The sequence below is a fragment of the Ursus americanus genome, chromosome 12 (assembly GCF_024610735.1).
Source record: "Ursus americanus isolate L20-20 chromosome 12, mUrsAme1.1.p, whole genome shotgun sequence".
NCBI classification, from domain to species: Eukaryota; Metazoa; Chordata; class Mammalia; order Carnivora; family Ursidae; genus Ursus; species Ursus americanus.
The window spans coordinates 23,135,074-23,159,200 of NC_142138.1; the positions used below are offsets into that span (position 1 = coordinate 23,135,074).

The following is a 24,127-nucleotide window of genomic DNA, read 5'->3' on the forward strand; positions in this document are numbered from 1 at the left end:
CTCTGTTAAGGAGACAGTAATTGGAGCAACAGAAGGGCGCATCTGAAGGCATGACCATCACTGTTTGCTGCTTACAGTGGTAAAGGGATAAAGAAGTCAGTGGGACCATGCTCTGAAGATAAACTAAAGGCAATATCCATGCTAGGTTGTGCAAAGATGGCTACAGCTGATGGTGGGATCAGGTTCTATAAACACAGCCAAAAGTTTATAAACCTAGGACAGGGAGGGGAGGAGGGAAAAATCGTCCACAACCGTCTACCTAGCACCTTTTAAATAAGAAGGCTTATAGTGACTATATGCACATGTATATAGCAGAACTGACCAGCTGGCCAATGAGCAGCTTACCCCCTATCCAGGCAAGCTGGAGGGTCACATGACCTGTATCTCCACACTAAGCTACCACCAGCACCTGTAGGTGTGAGTTCCTTGTTCATGACGTTAAGGTGGTGTAACATTTCATCTGCCATGTTGACTTACAGTCTACCCTTTATATTACACTCCCTTCCCTCACCTTGTTTTAAACTCACCCCTACCCAAACCCATCTACCATCCCCCCAATTCAACTGTCTTCCATCACGAGTTATAGGAACTTCTGGTAATTTAGTCTGAACCAGTGGAAGTACATGTCAGTTGCTGTCTGCTTTTCATGACCAAAGTATCCAAATTCTTTAGTGTTTTCCTAGAAAGGGTTGAATGTCTATCTTTTGCTCCTACCCTCTGTAGTGTGTAAGTACTGATTCTCAGAAGCCTAGGCCATCTCTGTAGCTACCTGGTCCATAACCAGACACTCACTGGCTGCCTTTTTTCCCTTTCTGGATGATATTCTCCCTTCATTCCATGGGAATCCCAGCCCTAGAAGGAGAGACTGAGGAGGAGGCAGGGTACCTTTGGCACACACGTGGTGAATATGAGTCATTGTGAGTGTAATGGCCTTTTCATTTGTTATCTGTTTCCATGGTCACAGCTGGGTCTCAGGATGGGAAACAGCCCTCCACACACTGGGTATCATGACATCACTCCTCTTTAATAACCTCCACTGCCTTTCTGTTGCTTGCAGGATAAACAAGTAGTAGGGGAGGTACTCTGCATGCTAGTTTTGAGCACACTCTCCTCCTTTTCCTTCACTACCTCCCAAGACTTAATCCCAGTGCTTATAAGGTTTTCTTTTCTCAAGACCCAGTTCAAACATCACCTCCCTTGGAAGCCTTCTCAGACTTTACTGAGGTGGAGCTGGTTCTCCTTCCTCTGGGACCTCACAGCACCACAGGCTCACCTTCTCACATGGTACCCTAATGATCAGCTTATGCACCTGCCCTTCCCACCCACCTTGCTCTGGTCTGTGAGCTTTGCACGGGCTGGTGGGAGTCTTACTCATCGGAGTGTCAGAGCCTGTGTTCAACATCTGGCTCTCAGTAGGTGTCCAGAAAATGTTAACTGAATGAAGGAAAAGGGAAGAGAATGGGTCTTCTATTAATTTATTGAGCAAAATACGGGCAGGATGATACAGTGAGGCACTGATGCAGTAAAGAGAACAATGATGTTTTAATGAAACTTCTTTCAAACCTGTGAAAATACATGTGACGTAACTGCTTTTATTCTTTCCATAGGACAGATTTCCAAACAATGATCACAGTGCTTAGGGTAATAAGATGCTGGACAGATGAGTAGCCCAAGAATGCTAGGAAATAACAAAATCCCTCCAACTATGTATCAAATGCAGATTACTGAAACATCAAGTGAATGATGTTTAGAGTGACATGACTACAAACAAGACATTACAGTAATCAAGTCCATAAAACTAGAAAAAGCTATATAACAAAAAGGCCTCTCATAAGCTATTAAATGAGTATATATGATAGACGAACCCATTTTACATTTGAAGCAGCTTATAGCACCGACACGTTGGCAGGACCCGTAGAGGGTAGGCTGCTGGACCGAGGCATCGGAGGGGACTGGGGGGAGTCTCCACCATCCTCTACTTTAAGCCTCCTGTTTTACAGATGGTGAAATGGCCCAGCGAGATGAAGTGCCTTGTCCAAAGTCGCACAACACAGGGACACAGGATCGGCTGGAAGAAGACCCAAGGCTGTGATCCAGGCCACCCAACGTTAGGTGAGTGCTCTGTTTCACTCTACACATCATTCTATGTGATTCATGTATTTTGTTCCTATTAAGAGATCTACCATAAAAGAAATCGATACAATTCATAACACACTCCAGTATTTTATTGAGAAGGACTGACGTGTACTGTAGTTCATTTCTTGGGCCTCTACAGATCTTCAGTCGATAGTTGGAATAATCAGGTGACACTTATCTTGGCTGTAAATTGGCAAAAAGGGCATGTGAAGCCAAGTTTAGCACATTCTCTACTACCTAAGCCTATGCCTCAAAATTACTAAATCACTGGTATAATTTTTTTGACAAAGTACAAAAACAGTACAGAGAGAAAGCAAGTCGGTTCCTTCCTTTAAAAGATCATTATGGCACTTTGATTTTAATAAGGGAAGGAAATGTAAAAAACTGATTCTTTTTAGAAGAAAAGTAACTACAGCCTAGACCTTGTGAACGACCTGGTATAATATGTTTCTGTAAAATACTTTGGAGTCATGAACGTTTGTCTAGCATATTTTGCCATGGTCCCGAGGCCTCAATTGGACAGACTGATGCCCTACTGAACATATAAGAATGAAAAAAGATTGCTGTTACTAGAAGCAGCATTAAAGACAAAAATATAATGAACATACTTAAATAGCTTCATAGATACGAAGTCGAGAAGTTGCATGTATATTATGTGATTGTGTCTTTATAGTGGTAGTTGGAAAAAAATACATATACTGGGCATTTGTCCATTATAAACCAGCTATTGCAGACAGTTCATAAGTAGAATAAAGCCTGATAAATAAGTGACTTCTGCATGTCCTATACACAGATTTTCTTACATAGACGTCTAGCTGTAAGTCAATCAACATTTAGCTACATTTTTCCCCCCACTGGGTCCAGCACCCAAGGATAGGATTTCACTTCTCTTGAACAGGCCCTAGACCTAGTTAGGAAGTTACATGACATTCATACTCCTAGCCTTTATGATATCTGACCAGCGAAAATGAAATCTCCTGGGACCCCGAGTCCATTCCTTACCACTACAAGCATATCAACAGAGAGCAAAACATATTTGTTTTCTGTTAAGTAAAAAGGACATAATTTAGTACTAAAGAATAAACTATGCTTGCTACTGAAAAGGTACACATACACCAGAAAGGTATAATAAAATTTCATAAAAATATTTAACAAGCCGCATTATAAATACTTAAAGAAAAATGTTAAAACCAGAATGAAAATAAGATTAGTGTTCTGAAACTATCTGTAGAAAAACAGACTTGTTAAAAGAAAAGGCCTCATTCAGTGAAGCATTGAATGTAATGTCTTTCTAGTGTACACGTCGAATTTCACCTTTCTCTCTCCTAAACAGGTTCCTCTAACTTACTTGGAAACTGGGGCTATTGCAAAACCAAGCGGTAGATGACAAGAGGTTAAGGCCAGTGGCATGATTTTCACATGATGTTGGAAAAGTGAGGGCAGTTCACAATGCTGAACAGATAGGTGTCTGGGGCAATCCTGACTCTATTTGAGCAGTTTAAAAATAGCCCCACATCTGTTCACCCTCAATCAGCTTCATACTCAAAACTCAGACCTTAGATTTTGAAAGGGGCTTGTGTTGCAGAGCAAGAGTGTACAGAACTAGGGGAAACCGCTCTAAATAATTCCATACTGGGGTTGGATCCTTTTTGAAAATAAGCTCTGAATCCTTCACTAGTAGATATTTTAATGAACTAAAGATGAATTAGAATATCAAAGGCTTATGTGTGGTTTGAGCCCTTAAGTGAGCGATTTTGTTAAGAAAGGGACCCTTTCTCCCTCTTTGATAAAACTAAAATACTCTCTGGCCATAGGAGATTCCTCAGGATGCCCACGGGCAAGTCCAAGGATGTGAGGGCTCCGTCCACGCCCAGAGGAACATCAAGGAACCCCCGAAGCCCAAGTAGTGTACCCTGGAACCCTGCCTGCCCCGGGTGGTTTGTGGACAAGGTAGGGAACAACCGTGGCCCAGCAGGTATTTGAAAAGCGCTTTAGTGTCCGATACCTTTGGCTTTGGTACGTTTCTTTCCCACCACGTTCCACCCACGTGGGGCTGGGGAGGTGAATACCACCTCTGGAAACAGCTGTCCTCGCGGGAGAGGAAAGACAAAGGGCAGGGCAGAGAGGAGGAGATCACCAGGTTTGGCTAAAAAAGCAGCTGGCTTTCACACATGCCTGTTCCTCTCTGGGCCGGGCTCACGTGCACTCTGCCGCCCTCCAAGCACGAGGGTGGACACATCAGAGCTCTAATCCAGAGAGCAGGAGCCCCAGGGGCACAGCTGCCCACAGTCCCCCCCCCCCTTCTGAACTCAGGATCACTGAAGCCCAAAAGGCTCCCTTGTAATACCTCCTGAGAGGGCTTGTAGTTCAGTTTTTAACTTTCATCGGGACAGCTGATCCTAGCTTAAGCGGTCAGCACGATTTCTTCCTTACTCAATTACAGTGGCTCCGATCTTTAGGACGGTCTTTACTTTTTGTACAGTCCACTATGTGAAAAGATCTTATCCTACCTGCATACAGCTCAAGACACAGGACTTCTGGAGTGGAACTGAGGGCACGGAGAGAGACCTTTTACTCAGGAACTAAGCATGGACGTGTGTGTATACACACAGCACACTCCTCACGCACGCACGCTGTACTCCTGGCACAACCCGACTAAGAACATACTGGGATGTAAAGGGTTTAGGACTCAAGTAATTCTTGGCATTTTAATCTAGACAGGTACTTGGGTAATTTAGGTCGGGATATAATTGGGTTAGTCATATATTTAAAAGTATATACTTGTCTTTTTTTCGAAATGGCCTAAACCAACTTTTCTTAAGCAGTAACCCAATAGGACACCATCGTTATCAAATGGAAAAGGAGATTGTTATTCTGGATTAAATCAGCAAAAGGTGTTTTAGAGAAAGGGCAACTTGGAAAATAAAGACGTCAGAGTCGATTATTCCAAGTTAGAGTATTTTAGTTATTAGCAGTGGTTACCAAATAAGCTGAAGGTAAATTTCTTCCAAGGAGCTGCTCATAATTTGCTTTGTAGAGAAGAGGCGAGGAGCCATTTCACTGTTCCTCTATAAGATGATGCAAGTTTTTTTATCCTTGAAAGGGTTTTCTGAGGTCGGTATCCCTGTCAGCAAAGGGTCGCTCCCGGCGTGCTCCTCGCAGTAGGACATGAGGTCCGCTGACGCCTTTGAAACCTGACAGGTAGAAAACGCAAAGCCAACAAACAAAATAACTTATTTGCAAACATTACAAGTATAGTTGAATGCTGGCCCCCTGAGCAGAAGACTGTCGGGGGGCTACTCTGAGAGGAGTCAGCTTCTCCTGGATTACTTGGGAGTTAAGAAAGGGGAAAGATCCGTAAACGGACCAAGCGGGCAGCTCCGGCCTTCTTTCACCAAGTGATCAGACTTCATGACCTCATGTGTGTCCTAGCGCGAGCCCAGATGACCTACCCCCCGCGAGCAAGTATGCCTGCCAAAACACTGAACGGGAATCGAGTCCTCAGCGAACCAGGGTATTCAAAGTGCGGGCCATTCTGCAAAATGCGTGGACTGTGGTAGATTCGCTCAGCGTTAGATGATCCTGAACGTTACTGTTGTCCTGCGGCGATGCAGCAGGACGCCCCTGTATTCAGGAGGAGAGACGGTGAGGTGTTTAAGGGTGAAGACTCACGATGGCTGCACATAATTGTCAAGGGGCTTAAGGGATAGGTGTTGTGCGGCTGTGTAGACAGAAAGCAAATGTGCCAAAATGTTAATAACTGGTGAATCCTGGCCAGCAGTATAGGGGTGTTTGTTGTCATAACTCTTCTACAGGTTTGAAATTTCTCAAAGTGTGGGGAGGAGGAAGTTTATGGGAATCAAGGGAAGGGTGTATCTTAGTTTGTATTTGATACGAAACTGGAATGCAGCGCAGTTTAGGAACTGAATTACAGGTTTGGATTCAATACTCTTGAGAGACAGAGTCAAGTTCTAGAAGAGCTTCAAGAGTTAAAGACGGGGCTTGGGAAAATAAAAAGAGGGACAATACCAGAATGGGAAGATTCAGTGCCTTCCTCTGGTGGCAGTTAAGAACGGAAAATGCCCTGCCCTGTTCAGAAGCTGGGGTGGGATAGCCTGCAGAACCTTCAGTTCTGTGTCTTCAGGCAAGGAGCACGGGGCAGCTGAGTCCTGTCAAATACAGCACAGGCAGCCTGCTGTTGTGAGGACAGGTGACTATCCCCAGGCCCAGAGGAATGTATCAGGTGACTGCTTCAGTTTCTAGGAAACAGCATTACTCACAACATTCCAGGGCACACACTGCCTCGTTCTCTCCTGGGATTTGGGGGGGGAAAAGACTTCAAAGTCAGGTGACCTTATAAATGCCTTCCTGTTTCTTCCAAATCTCAACTGAGGCTGGCATTACTCACCCTGGCTGCAGAACGTGTCATTAAAATAGTCTGCACACATTTAAAAAGCAGCATACTCTTAAAAAAAAGGAGACCATGCATGCTGACTTGCTGTACAAGGCTAGCTCACCTGCACTGATAACATTTAGTAAATTCCAGAGGGATGACAAGGGTGTTCATAAAGTCTGTCTGGACCCCCTGTCTCAATGCAGAACACAGAGATTGTGGGACTTGATGGTGCTCGTTCAGGGAAGGCAGGCCCTCAGGGAATCCTGTCTTGGGTTTTAGGTTTTTCTGTCCAAACAGAGAGGCTAAGTCAGACACATGGGCTGCCCAGTACTTCTGAAATGAAGCCCGTGCCAGGTAGAAGAGAGTTAAGATTCTGAGACTCTCCGCTTGCTCTCGGAAAATCCTGACCCCCAGCTGCATCATGGCATTGCCTTCTCCAAAAGGGGGCCTCACCTTTGGAGAGCAGAGGGGCCCGATCCCACCCAGGCTTCTGACCTTTATTCTCTCGATGGAGGCTTCCATTCTCAACTGTTGCACGGTCCTCCTGGCCTGGGCGATGTTGTTGGTGCTTGCCGTTTTGCTAGACATCTTCAACTATTGTTTCTACCTAAAACCTGAAAAGAACATCAATGATTGAAGCAGTCCTAAAGCTTCCGCTCCTTAGGGGAAAAGGGTGCACCTTCCCAGTCCTCACGGGCTCTGGGAGGTGGTTACTAAGATGCCCTCCCACTGGAGCTCCTTCATAAATCTTTCCTTTGCAATACTAGTCGTTTAATCCGTGCACCCCAACATACAGCACAACAGAGCCTTTTCTAGCATTTTCTAAGAGGGAACAAACACACAAACATTTGTAGTAGTTCAGGGGCCTCCGGCAATGGTGAGCGAATGCAAGCACAGGCCACATTACGCACGCAGCTTAATATTACTGCTATGTACTTTAATGGAAGGTTTGATTTTATTTCATTTTGGCTCTCTTACCCAACTATTACACTGATTCAAGTCCTGGCAACCAAAAACAGCAAAGGAGAGTGCCTCTGGAGAACTTGCACAAAGGGTACATTTTTAGGCGCTATCCAGGTTTGCAATCGTTTGAGGAATGTTAGTTGGGCAGATAAGGAAGTCTTTATTCAAGAGAAGTGGGAACCTTTCAGCTGAAAGACTCTCAGTGATGACCCACCGCCAGTGTCCGGGGGGACACATGGAGCAGACTAAAGCCTGAAAGATTTAACAGAACTCTCTCCTTCCCTCCTTTGTCTCTGTTGGCCTCTTCCTCGGGCCGGGCCACTTGCTAATCCTTTACCCCCACCCCAGGGATGTGGGTTGACTCTCCTCTCTGGCCTGAGCCCTTGGAGCCAAGGCTGCCCTTTCTCTCTCAGCCCCTGCACCTGGTAAAAAGGTAAAGGAAACCTCCCGGACCTTGAGCTTCACCCGTCTGGGTGTCCAAGGACATATTCCAAAAGGCAGCCCCAGGGGCAAAGCGCTGCCTCTGCCATATATGGTGAAGTCCCGTCCCAGCACTGCGGCGACTGCGGGAAAATGCAGAGCTGGCAGGCCTGGCACCCATGTGGCAGTTTTATGACTCATAGGAGCAGGTGGACAGTAGGTAAGCCTTCCTTGGACGATGCAAAGGCTCAGCAAAGTCTTAGGGCACCGTGGCGCCGGCAGCAAACCCAGGCTGACTCAACCTTCTGGAGGGGCCGCTGCAGAGCCTACCTGCCATAAAGGCTTAGGACCAGATAAGGCTGCACACCAGGACAGCAAGCCCCAGACTCCATGGCGTCCCCGCGTGGGCACCCGGGTGCTCTCCCGAGTGTCCCCACACGTGGAATGCTCCCCGGAGCTCAGCGCCAAGACCTGGGTCAGAGAGGCAGCTTTGGGTCGAATGCACAAATAAAAACTGTTTTTAGCTTGTGCACAATTCTGCCATCCAGCCTCACCGGCATGCTTCACATTCCTGGGTTTGGACCCTGCCTCTGCCACTTACTAGCTGGGGGAAGCTGGGCTGGTTACTTGACCTCTAGGAGCCCAAGTTTCCTTCTGCATGATTGAAGGGGAGGAGTGTGTTTGAGGAGTTAACTCGCTGATGCACATGTGGTATTTAGCCAAGGACGAGGCACTCCAAAAGCAGCAGCTGCTCACACTTACCGTGGATCTCACACCCAGCACCAGGAATCAGAAGTCCCCTGTGGACCTGTCTGCCCCACCCCCACCCCCAAGTCAGTGAGCCTCCGGAATCCTGACGACTAGGCCCTGGGGGCAGCGGGGGGGTGGTGGCTGTGGCATCAGCCCCTCTTCAGTGCGCTCTGTCCATGCAGAATGGAAGGGCTGGCGAGCGGAGAAGTCCCTAGAAGAAGGAAGCCCCAGCGCAGGGAAGTGGGAGGAGGAATCGTATTGGCAGGGAGGGGTGGCCCTGCTTTCTCTGAGGCCTTCGCGACCTCATTTCGACACACTCCTGCCAAGAGCTGCCTCTTCCTCGGACTCCTGTCAGGCCGCCCCACCCAAACGAGAGGCCTACGGTCAGCTCCCAGGGGTTGTGCTCCTACCCGGCAGCCTGGCCCAGCGCTCTACTGCGCTCCCAGGCAAGGACTTCGGAGCAGAGCCCCTGGAAGGGGACCGAGGCAAACGCAGCGGAGCGCCCTGCTTCACAGCTCGCTCCTTCCACAGTCCGTCCCCTGCAGCATGTTAAGCTGGGCGCCCGTGCCAGCTGGCCAGGGTTCTGAGCACTGGGCCCCGGCCTCCAGAATGTGAACACGATACCCTTCTGAAGGGCCTGTGGTTTCCATGCTGCCTCCTAAGGACTGTCTGAATGTCCCTTTGCATGAGAATAACGCCAACATTCTCTTCTCAGCTTCCAGGGCACAAAGGTTCCAAGGCCCGAGCGAGTTTTCCTGCAACGGCTCCGTTGTTCATTCACATGCATCAGGACCAAAGAGCACCAGCAGGTTCTTTGTATAAAATCCTGGGGTAGGCGCCTCTAACATCGGTGAGGAACTGTAACGCGTACTTGGCGGACTTTCTTCCTGACTATATCATGGTCACGGTTAAAAACAGCGAGCACCTGACTGCTCACGCTGGCAGGTTTCCCCCGTTCTGGTATCTGTGTTCTAACCTGCTACCTCACTGACCGCCCTCTCCCCTGCTTCCTTCCCCGGGGGTCCCTTCCCCTCTGCTTCAAGGGGATTGGAGCCCCTGTTCCTGCCTCACCAACTTCTCTCAGGGTTCCAACTCAAATACAAGTTCTCTTCTCAAAGGCCACGTCCCTCTCCTGGCCTATGGATAAGCCCAGCCAGAAAGTTAAAGTTTAGGACACGGGTGATTGTCACAGCTTCACGGATTATTAAACACAATTTCCTACTCAATATGGTGTAGGAATAGCTTTGGCCAGTCCATTAAATGGGGTATGTGGGGTCATTCCTAGAAAAAGCTGTCTACTGCACCACTGGAAAACAACAGAGTCTCTTATTACAACATTCTTCTTATGGAGAAGAATTCTACCATTTCAACGGAAGGAGCGTCCCGGAGGGGGCTCGGTGGGCTGGGCCGCCGCCTGGCTGTGTGAGCAGGGCCGGGAGCAGGGCCGCGCTGGGTGGTGGCGGAGCAGCGGCGTTTAAGGAGCCCGACGGCTAGCTGCGGATTTCCTCCCAACCTGCCCCTGCTCGGCATCGGAACAGCCTGGCTGGGGCGGACCAGCCCAGAGAGCCTCTCCCACCCTGTCTGTGCCTTCAGAGGGTTTCTTTGCTCTTGCCTCAACGGCAAGGATGTCTGGCTGGTTGCTTGTGCCACCAGGTGGATAAAAAGCTCGCTTTATTCTTACTTTCAGAATCGCTTCCAAGGCAAACAACACCTGATCCTTCTATGGAACTCAGAGTGCACACGCTGCTTTCAGACGCAGGAGTCCGTGAAGCCTCCCTCTAGGCCTGAAAGCCAGATTACTGTTTCATCCTCATTTCAGAGAGGAGGCGCCTGAAGTTCGAAAAGCTTGCTCCAAGTTCACCCAGCTCCTAAACCTTAAACCAGCCTGTAAACCTTTCACCCCAGCAACCACACTCCCTACTACACCAAGGAAAGGGTGCCACTGCAGCTAATTGGACCCACACACACTCAAGGCAAGGGTGACCCTGACCCTGATGACCCGAGTGCTGGGCTTGCTGACGGCTTTGCGGCTGTGTATCATCCCTTCTAGGGCAGAACGCATCTGTTTGTCTAGAGCCCTGAAAAACAGACCTCCCCTCTCCTTCCTGCAAGCTAAGCAAGAATGTTCTCGCTGTCACGAGTAGGCAAGGACTGAGGTCAGCATCTGGAGATCCTGAGCCACCAGCGCTCTCTCCACCCCCCACCCCCGAGAAGTGCGGAGGCCTGCGCAGACCCCCAGTTTGATAAGAACCCGGCTATCGCGTCTGCGGCCTTGTTCGCATTTTTACATGTGGCTAGCAGATTTGAATGAACACATGTAATATTTACTTATTCAAATAATTGGCATTGGTTTTAATGCTGTTGTTCATCTGAATTCTTAGGTTCCTAGAAATTCCTAGGAACAAGATTTCCCCATTAGGGAAATAAGAATGCCTTAATCTTTGTCGAGAGGGGCCTGCAGCAGGGAGAGGGTGGGGATGGAAAGTGTGTCAGGGAGCTCACTCGGGGAAGCAGCCGCTGAATCACAAGTCCGCCTGGCCTGGCCAATAACTGAATCGCTGGAGTGAAGCCAGTGTTCTGAGTAAACACACTCCTCCTGTCTGCAATAAAAGACCAGGTTTCCACTCCTGCTCTGATCTTGCCTCCTGTTCTCACTGTCTTACTGTCTTACCCTGGCTCTTTGTCTGTCCCCCTCATCCATTACAGGGGTGCAGGCAGCAATGCGAATCTCACAGGGTTGCGGGGAGGACAAACGAGTGTCTAGCCACACTGGACCCTCGACACACAGACATTTAAGAAAGGCTGGGTCCCTACGTTCCCTGACAAGACAAAAAAAATCATGCGTTTGGTGAGAAACGAGAAAAATTCACTCAGCAAAAGAAGAATTTCAAGGGAATAGGATGAGTGGCAATATCTTTCTAATACGGCCTCAGCGCACAGTGAGACCTTGAAGAACACGTATTTCACATCAGAGCCTAGAGGCTGAAGGCAGACTGCAGGTGTGTTTGGTTGAGCCATACACAGGGTTAGCTCGTGCGTGTGTGTATTTTAACTTTAAATTGTCAACGTTTGAAAAACCGATATTTCACTTTAAGACAGATTTCTGGAAAAATCAGAAAATCTTACCAAACCAGGCTAGGTCTGAGTAGTGGCTGCTGCTTTCACATTGGCGGGCACACCTGCCCGTCCCTCTATTTGAACTTGTGACACGGCCTTTGTACTACTGTGCCCTGGACACTTAGTTCCAGTGACATACTTAAGGATTAGGCCAGGGGACGTGAGCTCACTCCTGCCCTTGCCACTGCCTCGCTCTGGGGCCCTGGGGAAGGACTCCTAACCTATGCAAGCCTCAATTTTCTCATGGGAAAAATGGGCATAATAATACTTTCCTGTTTCAAAGGGCTGTTAAGAGCATCAGATAAAATAAGCACGTGAGTGTAATAAATACGAAGAATACTCCCACTGAGAAGTACCTACACCCTCTGCACATGCCCCCAGCAGTGCGCGCTCAGCACCCCACAGTCCCCAATCTTGGCACCGAGCAGCTCCCTACCCTCCTCCTGCTGTGCCCTGATCTGCGGAGATGGACAGAAAAAAACATCTCCTAGTGCGATCGGCTGAAGCGTGCCTCCCGCAAAATGGACATGCTGACGTCCCAGCCCCCAATAACTCAGAACAGACCGTATTTGGAGATAGGGTCTTTAAAGATACGATTCAGTAAAAACGAGCCCAGTAGGTTGGGCTCAGATCCAACATGACTGGTATCCTCACAAGAAGAGGGAATTTAGACCCAGATGGTAGAGAAGGAAGAACACGTGAAGACACAGGGAGAAGACGGCCCACCTACAAGCCACGGACAGAGGCCTCAGAAGAGACCCACCCTGCTGGCACCTTGCTGCTGACTTCCAGCCTCCAGAAAATAAATTTCTGCATTGAGCCAATCTGTCGGTGGTGCTGTGAACCCAGGCACGAAGGTTCTCCTGCAGCTAGGGATCTGGATGGGGTGGGCTCTGCCGGAGGGAAGCATTCATCAGAGATCTGGAAAGTGGAAGTGAGAGGGCCAGTTCTCGTGGCTTGCCTTTTTTTCTGCTGGCAAGCAGGGTGGGGGGCAGGCTGCATTCGGTGCAGGTGGGAGCATGCCAGCGTGCCGTCACTAGCAATGTGGTGCTAAGAAACCATATGGCTGCAGCAGCCTCCCGAGTCTCCACTTCCTGCTGGGTCCCAGGGGTCCGTTCCGTGCTGAGGTCTGGAAGTTGGTCCTGGTCTGGAAGTCGAGAACCAGTTCCTCCAGCCCTTCCACGGATGACGCAAGCACCTCATCCCCGGGGTGAAAGCCCATTCTGCCAGCACTGCCAAGAATGCTTTCTGTTTGTTTTAACTGAACCCTGACTGATAACACAATTGTTAACCTGTTGTTTTGTAATCTGTAAATAACTTACAAAGATTAGCTATGATTTCTATTATTACGTTATTATTGCCGAACACACCAAACACGAAGACTTGAAAACAGGGAGATGTAAGACATACAATTCTTTTTCTCCTTCTCCCCAACCAAAGCTTGCAGGCTGTGAGATTGTGGGTGGTGGACCTGGGACGAGCCACACATCCTGCCCTGTTCCTGCCCAGTGTTGAGAGCAAAGGGCAAAAAGAATAAGTTACTAGCCTGAGGAGGAGAACAATGAGAGGCAGAGATGAGGAAGGGCTGCATGGAGCCGTAGAAAACGTAGTTTGGGCTGGGAAGACATAGTGACTGGAGCTCTTCGAAGAGTTTACGTAGGCTCAGAATCAGCAAAATGAAGGAGAATACGAACAGCAGTCTCTCAAGACCCCAAAGGGTCCATCCTCTAAAAGTAGCTTGCTTTTCTACGTGCAGACCCTTGTCAAGTCCTTATCTGGTATCTTTGAGGAGTTCATTTTACTTGCTATCCAGGCACATGTCCCTGAATAATGATGATGGTGGTGGACGAGGATACTGTTGCTATAATGATAATTTTTGACAACCGCCACCACTTACTGAGGATGTGCCCGGTAAGTGAATGCCATGAATCATTTCATTTAATCCTCTTAGAGATGAGTCCTTTTATCATTTCTGTTTTACAGATGAAACACAGGTCAAAAGCGTCTTGCCAAAGACTATACTGATTTTCGTAGCAGAGCTGGGACTCGGGCCACCTGACTCCCAAGGTCATTCTCTTAATCATCACCTATAATGCTTGCCTCTGAACCTCAAGAACACAAGGAAGGAATGGGGAGGAAGCAGAGAACTGTCAGTCAGGAGCACTGACCAAAAGAAGGCATGCTCTCCATTTCAATCAGCCTGTTGCTTATGTAAACAGGTAGTCTCCAGAGCAATGGCGGGCGCTGTAGGGTTAAGTGGCCTTGGGAGAAGACCTAAGTGAAGGAGAACTGAAAAGAAGGACTGTCCCAGATTCTAGGTAAGGCTATTGCTAAAAGACACAGGATGATCCCATCATCCCTAGTGAAGCTGGTAGGAAGCCACCAGAATGAGCCAATCGAGCTAATAAATCCAGCAGACAGCTGCAGAGCCTGAGTAGCGGGTTCCGAACTTCACTGTATATCTAGAACATCTGGGGCACTTGTTAAAAGAAAAATCTGATTCAGTAGGTCTGTGGCAGGACCCAAGAATCTGTATTAAAGCTTCCTACGTGATTCTCGTTTGGTTCTCCCGAGAAACGCCAATAATGACTGTCAGAGTCTTGCCTCTTGGTTCTACCCACATTTGTTTTTGCCTGGGAATTAAAATATGTCCACTTAAAAGAATACCATTTCCTATCTATGCTTAACTTTTCAAAGTTCTGAACAAGTGCTGGAAAATTCTAATTTCTTTTAATGACCTTAACTTATAGGATTAAGTATCCTCCCGTTTTGAAATAGCCACCCTTTAACACACTTCTTTGCTACAGAAGTTTACATTTGTTTTCTGAACAGCCACTTCCTTCTGGAAACTTTCTGCTCTTAGTGATGCTAGACTGTCCTGTTCTTGCCTGTCCAATGATGTTCCTTTCTACAGCTCTTGTTCCTTCTTTGGACGCGGTTTTTCAGGGGCTCAGTCCTGGAGAACTGCTGCAGCAGAGTGAACGGGGCTTTGACAGTCAGATAAATTTGAATCCCAGCTCATCACTCACTACAACGCACTTGCTTTACTTCTCTGGACTTCAGTTTCCTCAGCTGCAAAATAGGAAGGGATGATAACAGTTCCTACTTCACAGAGTTGTTAGCAGGAGGAAATGAAAGAACGTATGTAAATTACCTGGCACCTGCCTGACCCACATCGGTCTTCAGTAGGGTAGATGACGTTCCACCTTTGTGACAGTAGCTGTGACCGACGTGCTTCTCGTGCAACCCTTTACAACTGCAATGTCTTAAATGAAAGCCTATTTAAATGTACACGCAAATGGTACACAGTTGCTTCAAACACAACACATGGAAAAGCTGGTGAAACACCACTGCCTGCTCCCAACCTTTTTTTTTTTTTTTTAAAGATTTTATTTATTTATTTGACAGAGCTAGAGACAGCCAGCGAGAGAGGGAACACAAGCAGGGGGAGTGGGAGAGGAAGAAGCAGGCTCATAGCGGAGGAGCCTGATGTGGGGCTCGATCCCATAACGCCGAGATCACGCCCTGAGCCGAAGGCAGACGCTTAACTGCTGTGCCACCCAGGCGCCCCTGCTCCCAACCTTTCTGATGTCCCTTTCTTCAGTGAGTGACACCACCACTGTCCTGGTCACTGAGGCATCCTTTTGCCTCATCCCTTCTCCTGATTCCTTAGGCCAAGTGCTATCCAATAGAAATCTGAACCATATATATGATTAAAAATTTTTCTAGTAGCCACATGAAAAAAAGAGAAAAAAGTGAAATTTTGATATATTTAGACGGGTATGCCCCAAATCAAAATGTAATCAATGTTAAAAATTGAGATGTTTTACTTTTTCGGGGGTACTAAATATTTAAGAGCTCAGTGTGCCTTTTACATGGCTAGCCCATCTTGATCTGGACTGGCCGCATTTCACGTGTTCACGAGTCATAGTGGCTGCCTCATGGGGCAGTGCAACCTTAGACTCTGGCACTTCCCAAAGTCTCTTGCTCCCCACACTTTGACAAATCCTCCGTTTTTATTTCTCCCCCATCTCCCTGCTTCTAGTGTACCTCTGTCGTGGCTCCCAGCACCTCAAGTTAGGGCCACTGTGTCAGCCCCATCACAGGACTCGTGTCTCTAACCTCCCTTTCTCCAGTCTCATCCATCCTGACTGCTAGGAGCTGAGATGTAGTGCCGTCAAATCATTTCCCATCTCGCAAAAAAAGGATTCCTCAGGACCCTAGGAAAAGTCCGAAGGGCTCAGCTTTGCAATCCAGTTCCTAACATTTCTGCCCCCGTCATAAAACTCCTCATCATAAAGGCACCTGCTACCACACAGAGCTTTGCCGTGTCACCAGACCCCAGGCTATGTGCCAATCCCTGTCAATACATTATCCTACTGACTTTGCACCGTGACCCCGTGAGATGGTTCTGTTCTCATCGCCATTTTACAAAGGAAGGAACCGAACCACAGAGAAGTTCAATCTGTGCCTCGTGTCAAACACCCAGCAAGCTGCTTGGACGGGGATGTGAGCCTGGGAGGTCTGACTGCAGAGGCCAGGCCCAGAACGTTCCTGTGGCGCTGCCATAGCTCCAGGGGGCTGCCAGTCCACTCCCTGTTCTTCCGTGGGCTGTGTTTACAAGTCCTCTTGCAAGCATCTGTGCAAGTTCTCTCCCCGTTTCTCTGGGCCTGTTTAAATCCTCCCTTCTTTTAGGCCCTCGTTCACATCTTTATCTCTTCCAGAAAGGTCTCTCTACTTTTGCCTGCAGTGATGCGTCAAGCCCAAGGGTTCAAGGATCCCGAAGGGGCTGGCCCAGGTGTGAGGGGGGCAGCAGCAGCTGCCCGTGTCCTGTGTCCTCCGTCTCAAGTACACATGTATAGCTATCATCACGCTCTCAAAGGGCAACACATTTATTCCGGTGCTAATGGTATGTCAGTTCATGCTTGCTATTATGTAACTGACTTTGTATGTATGAATATTGTCTTCCCACTAAACTGTGAGAAGTTTAGCTCCATACTAATAGTATCCCAGTAACATGTACTCATCGCTTACTATGTGCCAGGCAATGTATCAAATATGCTACACCGTTACTCATTTACTATTATCTGCGACTGTAGGAGGTCAGATTTATCACACCTATCAAGACTGAAGCTCAAGACGGTTAAATAATTTGCACAAGATCAAATGGCTAGTAAGTGGTGGAGACAGGACTGGAACCCAGATCTCTCCTACTTCAAAGCCACACCCTTAACCTTAACCCTTAATATATCCATGCCATCTTCTCTCTCCTATTGACTAAATCAGAGACTGGGGCTTCAATAAACACGTGAGTAAGATTAAGATACAAGATGTAGCAACCAACAGATCAACCAGTGAACCTATCACCCTGGGGTGTTTGTGCCAGGTGTTTGTTTTCTTAGAAGTAGGATACACCCTGCTGCTTCTTCCCACAAGTATCCCACAAAATACTGACTGTTCCAAGCCAAAGGTTACCCACCTGTTTGGTTCCCTTCACAGCTCTGAGAAGCCTCGGTGGAGTCCCTGGGACTCCAATGCACTTGACTGGGTCAGCTGCCGGCACTGTGGACATTCAACTGCAGCACCGGCTGACCACCTGTGCAGCACCCAGATTTGGAGGGCTATGCTGCTTTGCACCCCCATACTGTGCCCCGAACAGGCCTGCAGTCAGTGCAGGTGGGCCGTGGGGAGCAGCTCCGTGATGGCCACCTGCACAGGTGCGGGACCCAGCCCCTTCTGCTTAGGCCAGGCCAGGATCCCGCAGAGCTATGTATTTACCATTGACAAGGAGGACGACCTTTAGAAACAAGGTTTACTCTCTCCCTCACATAGCAAGCCTGGCTGAGAAATGATTTGCTCCTATCTGCATGGCTGGCTTAAGGATAGCTGGAGATCTCGTCTATCCATGAGTGAATGAATAAATACACGTATGAATTCTACAGTTATTTAATATTCAACACAAAAGCTGACAGTTACAGAGTAATTTCTCTGTGCCAGGCACTGTGATATGGGCTTTAAAGTTATTTATTTACTCTGAAAAAGAAATCACTTCTATTTCATTCGTTTTTAAATTTTAAAAGGATATGTAGATCTAGGAAAAATTTTAAACAGCTTTACCCAAAGGGTAGACAACAAAAACTCGCTGTCCTCCTACACTAGACTTCCCCAAGTGATCACTGTTATCGGCTTCTCAGGTTTCCTTCTGAAGACAACCCCTGCATATACAAGCATGATTTTTTACATATCTTAAAAAATTTACATGTCTTAAAAAAATACAAACGGGAGCATGTCTAAGGCATGGCTCTGTACCCTGTTTTTTTATTGTAACACTCTCATCTGGAGATCACGGTGAAGGTGGTATTATTAACCCACTCTCCCAATGAGGAAACCAAAGCTCTCTGGGATGCCTAGCGAGTAAGTGCCAGGGCCGAAGTGAACCCTGGTGTCCCTAACCATGGCCTGCAGGCCCTGTGTGGGGAGCTGGCTAGGGCTGGAAAGAATGATCGGAGAAGCAGAAGACAAAACTCCTGCCTTAAAAGGGCTCCTTGTTTTGGTGGGGCAAACGATGCTACGTGAAGCGAGAATGATTTCCAAACAACAGAAGAACAAATCCCAGATACAGTTCCATGGCGCCCCGAGGTGCTAAGCACGTGCGAAGAGAAGCAGTCTCAGAGCAGGGAGTGGCCCCAGTGGGGAAGTGCTGTAGACTGGTGAGGCTCCACACCAGCAGACAGCAACATCATCCCTGGGAACGTCTTAGAAGGGAGGATTCTCAAACCCCCACCCCAAACCTCCTGATTCAGAAACTCTGGAGGTGGGGCCCCAAGCAGCCTGGAGTTTGAGAAGCCCCCCACGTGCTCCCTCAAGCTAAAGAACCACTGTGCCAGAAGGAGAGGAGTTCTGAATTAGAACTGAATTAGAAGAGGAGAATCCAGCTGTTAAGTAAATCGACAGTTGGTCCATTTAAACCAAGCTTGGTCCACATTCCTGGCATTATCTGAGGACTAAACTGAGGCACACAGCCTTCATCTTGAGGAAGTTATTTCTGGCAAAGGAGAGGACTAGTCTGCCTAAGGAAGGAGGCAAACATTCCAAACTCCGACCTGCGCAATGTGGTCCATGGTCCTTTTGATACCCACACCCAGAGAACTTGTCCCTTCCTTTCCACCTGTGTGACCAACTGGGAGTCCCTTCCATCAGCCTTCCCGGACCTGCTGCCACCTGCTGAGCAGGGCGGGAGGTGGTCTGCAACGGGGTCCCTTGCCCAGGATGTTCTCCACAACGTAGCTGTTCTACCCTCATTCCTGGTTTGCTGACAAAACAGAAGAATGGAGATATTTGGATTCTGGTCATAAAGACCCAGCATCTTCTCCTCTTTAAGCAGAGGGCATGCTTTGTGATACTGCAAGCAGACAGATGTTCACCCACCTGCCTGCAGTCCACTCCGACAACAACCCAAACACCTACTGGGAGACCTGGCAGTGAGCAACAGGCAAATGCCGCTGCCTCCATTTCCGATGAGGAGGTAACCAGGTAGTCGTTCTTCCTGCTCTGAAGGTGCCAGCTGCCTGGAGGCACCGGAGGAGCAGAGTTGAGAGAGAAGGCGAAGAGAAGACCGGGAAGAGTGAGCAGCTCGCTGACATCCACAGTCACGGCCGGGGCTGTGCTGCGTAACAAACAACACGTGTGGGCTACCAGACTGTGATTAAAAGGCTTGGGAAGCCAACAGGATGGACAAAGTCTTGAAAAATAAGGAACAAAAGGCCAATAAAGCATGACAGATGTAAGCCTAAGGAGCTGGGGGAGAGGACGGTCAGTGGGCACTTGGGCAAGCAGAGAGGTGCGTGAAGAATACATTTCTTAAATGAATCCGTCCTTGAAGGGTAGGAACTGGGTAGGTGGTGGTGAAGGAGTGGGGAGCATTTCAGAATGGATACTGAGGGAGTACGAGTGGGTTAAAGCTGACTGTTATGTGAATACGGGAGCCCCCAAAGGTTTCTGAGCAGAGGTGACGCGCATAGGGAGCAACATCTGAAAAAGAACTGAACACCCTTATGTTGGATGGACTAGAACTGGGAGGCAGAGAAAGAAAAGATGGACTATTTCCACGGAAGGCCTAGGGGCGGACAACAGGGTAAAGAGCCCAGGCTTTGGCTGTCACCTAGTGTTGTGTGATGTTGAATCAATGACTTAGCCTCACTGAACTCCTAGGTTCTCTGTCTGTAAAACAGGACACCGAGTGCCTGCCTCACAGGACTGTGATGATTAAATGGAATCCTACAGAAAAGAGCCTGGCACATGGAAACCACCCAGTGTTGTCTGTCTGTCTGTCTATCTATCTATCTATCTATCTATCTATCATCATCATCATCATCATCATCGTTACCAGGACTTCATCAAACAGGAAGGTGACTGGAATGCCAAGGAAGAGCTGGATACAAGAGGTAGGGAATGGAAGAATGAACAAGATGTCATTCTTGGGGCCGAATGGGGACTGACAGCCCAGAGGTGGTGGTTTGGCACTAGGCTTGGAGGGAGTGCCTGAGGAAAAGAGCAGCACGCATCCGGGGTCTTCCTCACATGGGCAAGGACAAGAAGGACAGATTCAAAGGAGCAGAGAGGGAGGCTGGGGAAGCTGCCAGGACAGGGGACGCCAGACAGCTAGGGAGAGAGAAGGGTGTTGGGGAGGGAGGGCAAACATATGCTTAGCTAAAAATACATTATACCCAGAAAACATACTAGAAGAATATACTCCAGACTGTAGCTGTTGCTAGGGGTGAGAAGTGGGGGACATTTCCTGTTGTTTTATGCACTCCTGCAGCGCGTACGTCTTTATTTTCTCGGTCTCACCAGCTAGGACTTCTATTGCATATCATACGCTTGCCAAGCATTATTCTGAGAGCTTTACAGATATTCACTCACTTAATCCTCAAAATAATATTCACTCACTTAATCCTATGAGGTGGTTACTAGTGCTTTCCCCAATTCAGGATGTAATGCGGAGGGGCAGGCGCTCCCACCGCGGCAGCTGGTTCCAGAGTCCGTGCTCTCAAGCACATGTGATGTTTTTATGATGAAAAAAAAAATATATAAATGAATCCCAGCATGTGTTATTCAGAAAACCAGGAGGAGGGGCAGTTATCAGTCACTTTATGGGGACAGACTGACCATAGCTCATGGGACTGGATGATGAAGGGGTTCCTGGGGTCCAATGATAAGGGGGGGCCAGAGAGAATGATGAATTCAGGAACTTGGGCAGTGAGCATGGGGGGCTATTTAGAGAAGCGGCAGTATGCTGAAGACAAGGAACTCAATGCGAACTTTGAGGGGTGGGAGGGCTGATTCGAGAGATGGCTGTCATCTGGGTGTTTTCAAAAGCAGAGGAGGAGCGCTGAGCAACAAGGAGAGTGTGAAGACGCCAGACAGGTTAACTGAGGGTCTGAGAGCACAGGCTCAGGTCGGAGCTCCGGGCTGAGAAAGGGAGGCCTGCAACACACAGAGGAGGAAAAGCAGGGGAGCGGGCACCCAGCAGCTCATGCCAGAAGCCTTCTTACAGGTGAGGGACAAAGACCCACCCTCCAGAGGTGCACGCAAACAACGCGGGCTAATCTCCCAGGCATCGCACTGAGCAAAGGAAGCCAGGTATAGGAGCATGTGCCGTCTGATTCCACGTGCAGAAAGTTCAAGACCAAAGAAATCTATGGCGATAGAAACTAGATGAGTGGAGGCGGGGAGAGGAGACGGATGAAGCAGGACTGGCCATGAGTACGGGGGCTGACTGCTGATGTTGGCTGACATGTACACGGGATGCCTTCTTTCTTGGTAGATGTTGGATAATTTCAAGAATTAAAAGTTAAAAGTAAAACCCTATGATCCGAAATGCTTCATGGTCTATAACACAGTAATAATTAACACTATAAGACAGGCTCTGTCATTAAAGAATGGAAGATAGGTTAATTATTATCTACCATTTCCTCCTGTGGATCATGATATAGCAAGTATGTCCAATGTCCACAGTGCAGAGGAAGCACTGGCCCTTTGCGGAGGCACAGACAGGATGAAAGCAGCCATAATCCGGGCCCTCTGCCCATTTTGCACAGCGCTCAGACCCCGGATCCTAGATGCCAAAGTTCAACCTGCCGGGAAGCACGGCTCCCCGAATTCACCCTCAAAACACAAAAGCCTGTGGTCCACATACCTACCACGGCTATGCTAAAAGACATCACACGATACTTAATTTCTCTTTCTTCTTTCATCTCACCTTCTCCCATTAACTACAGCAGGAAACATGTCCTACCTCCTTTCAAACATGTCCGGACTTGATAAGTGCTTTGAGGAAAAGCAAAATCTATGAAATGCCTTGGGTGACCAGCGAGATGAACATTCTGTGCTGGCCTCGTGGTTCAAAGTACTTGTTGTTTTGTAGGCAGGTTCCTGAAAACGTCAAAAATAGAAATACCACACGATCCAGTAATTCCACTCCTGGGTATTTACCCAAAGAAAACACAAACACTAATTTGAAAAGATACATGCGCCCCTGTGATTTCGGCAGCATTCTTTACAACAGCCAAGATACGGAAGCAACCTAGATGCCCGCAGAGATGAATGGATAAAGATGTTGTATATACATACGATGGAATATTATTTGGCCACGAAAAGAGAATGAAATCTTACCACGTGCAACAAGATGAAAGGACTCAGAGGATAGTCTGGTAAGTGAAAGAAGTCACTGGCCTTGGGAGCAAGTGACAGCTTTGTAACTTTTCCTCCTCATAATTCAGGAAACACAAGGGACACTATATTCCTGGGGCTGGGCACACAGCAGGAACTCAAGAAATACTTTACCAATGAAATGATGACCCAAGGGTCCCTGGCAGTGCCTTAGCTGAGTGGTAAGGCCTGAACCCAACGTATGAACAGGGAAATGTCTGACAAATGGGATCATGTCACATTACGAAAGGATTCCTTCAGATAATACTTCTCCAGACGCGTTATCTACTGGACCAAGAGGCTTAGTCAGAGAAACTCATTGTTTAGCTTGGATTCTAATTAAATGTCAATTAGGAACCATATGAAACATCTCAAAGTTCTAACACTTTACACGGCTGCTTCTGTGTCCTCAACGCAGTTCTGCTTGGTTTCCAAAATACAATACGAGTGTGTAAGCTGTCCTCCTTCCTGTACTTAGGAAAGGGAGAGTGGTACAGATTTGGTTTCAGGATACCTGTTGTCCTGGGCTTCAAAAGCAGCTCCTTCTCTGGCATCTGGCCGTGGTACACTTTTCCCCTTAAGGATGGATATAGCAAAGGAAAATTCTGCTGCTGCTTGCCCCGGGAAAGAAAGAAGTACCCCCAGAAGCTTCCATTGCTTGCATCCGCCTGTGCAGATCGAGGGCTTAAAGGGGGGGGGAGGAAGGGTCGATTCCCAAGGGTCATTCATTTCATGAGTGACCTTGGCCATAACGTACACTTTCAAGCAAATCCTAATAGTTCATACGGCAATATTAATACCTTTTATTTATTCACGTATTTAACTGTGAAGTTCCTTAAACTTTTCTAACACTTAATGAATTCAGGGATTAAACTCCTGAGAGAGATCACAGGAGATCAGCATGTAGTTGTCTGGCCAAATACGAGCTTCAGAGGATTGAGTTGATTCTATCAAAGGTTTGTCCCCGGGGTATTTTCCAAAGTGCGTGAGATTCTCTGGAACACTTTTAGGCACAGTGTAAGTCGAAATAAATGGCACGTGTTTATATTACACATACAAATTACAAGACTGATTTTAGTGGCTTGAGTGAACAAATGCATCCAAGTCCTACAAACAGCCATCACCCGTCAGTGGCAACATTTATAAATGGGCAGACTCTGTGATCACATGACCACCAGAGGCCTGTGCCTCTCCTTACAATGAAAACCACCCCGAGCTGAATTCTGGGGAAACACCCTTACGTGTCACGCATGCAGAAGCTGCCACACATCTGTCGATCACTCTGCCTCTCCAGTGTAGGATGTGATGTTCAGTTTCTAACGTGGTAAGCCTGATATAATCATAATGCTATTAAAAGATTGCAATTTATAAAGTGCTTCCTCCTATACCATCTGTATTAGACAGGGTTCAGTTAATTACTGAATTGTATTCTAATTTCTCTTTCTGGACTTGTGTGGACCTCTTGAATATCGCTGCAAATTTATGCCATTAGTAAGTAAGTAAGCTATTTTTGCAGATAATTGGAAAAATACGAATCCTTTTGCCTCATGAGACTCCTATTTCTTAGCCGCCTGTCAGGTACTTCCCCTCTTAATACGTAGTGTATTTTCCCTTTTAACAATTGCACATGCTTCT

General features: G+C 47.7%; 1 protein-coding gene across 8 annotated transcripts in view; it reads right to left on the reverse strand.

Annotated features, from left to right (window-relative positions):
• Nucleotides 1-1,459: 1,459 nt before the first annotated feature.
• The window catches only part of GNG12 (G protein subunit gamma 12), a 125,457-nt gene continuing 102,789 nt past the window's right edge, over nt 1,460-24,127 (reverse strand). For 6 of the 8 annotated variants that reach the window (XM_045802055.2, XM_045802057.2, XM_045802053.2 and 3 more), the window contains exons 3-4: nt 7,028-7,146; nt 1,519-5,330 (exon numbers count right to left, since the gene is read on the reverse strand). In XM_045802055.2, the coding sequence (XP_045658011.1) occupies nt 5,205-5,330; nt 7,028-7,120 (219 nt within the window). In that variant the 5' untranslated portion in view covers nt 7,121-7,146 and the 3' untranslated portion in view covers nt 1,519-5,204. Of the gene's footprint in view, nt 5,331-7,027; nt 7,147-8,677; nt 8,816-17,261; nt 18,034-24,127 lie in introns of those variants that run through there. The other 2 variants (XM_045802059.2, XM_045802058.2) reach the window with 2 other exon arrangements.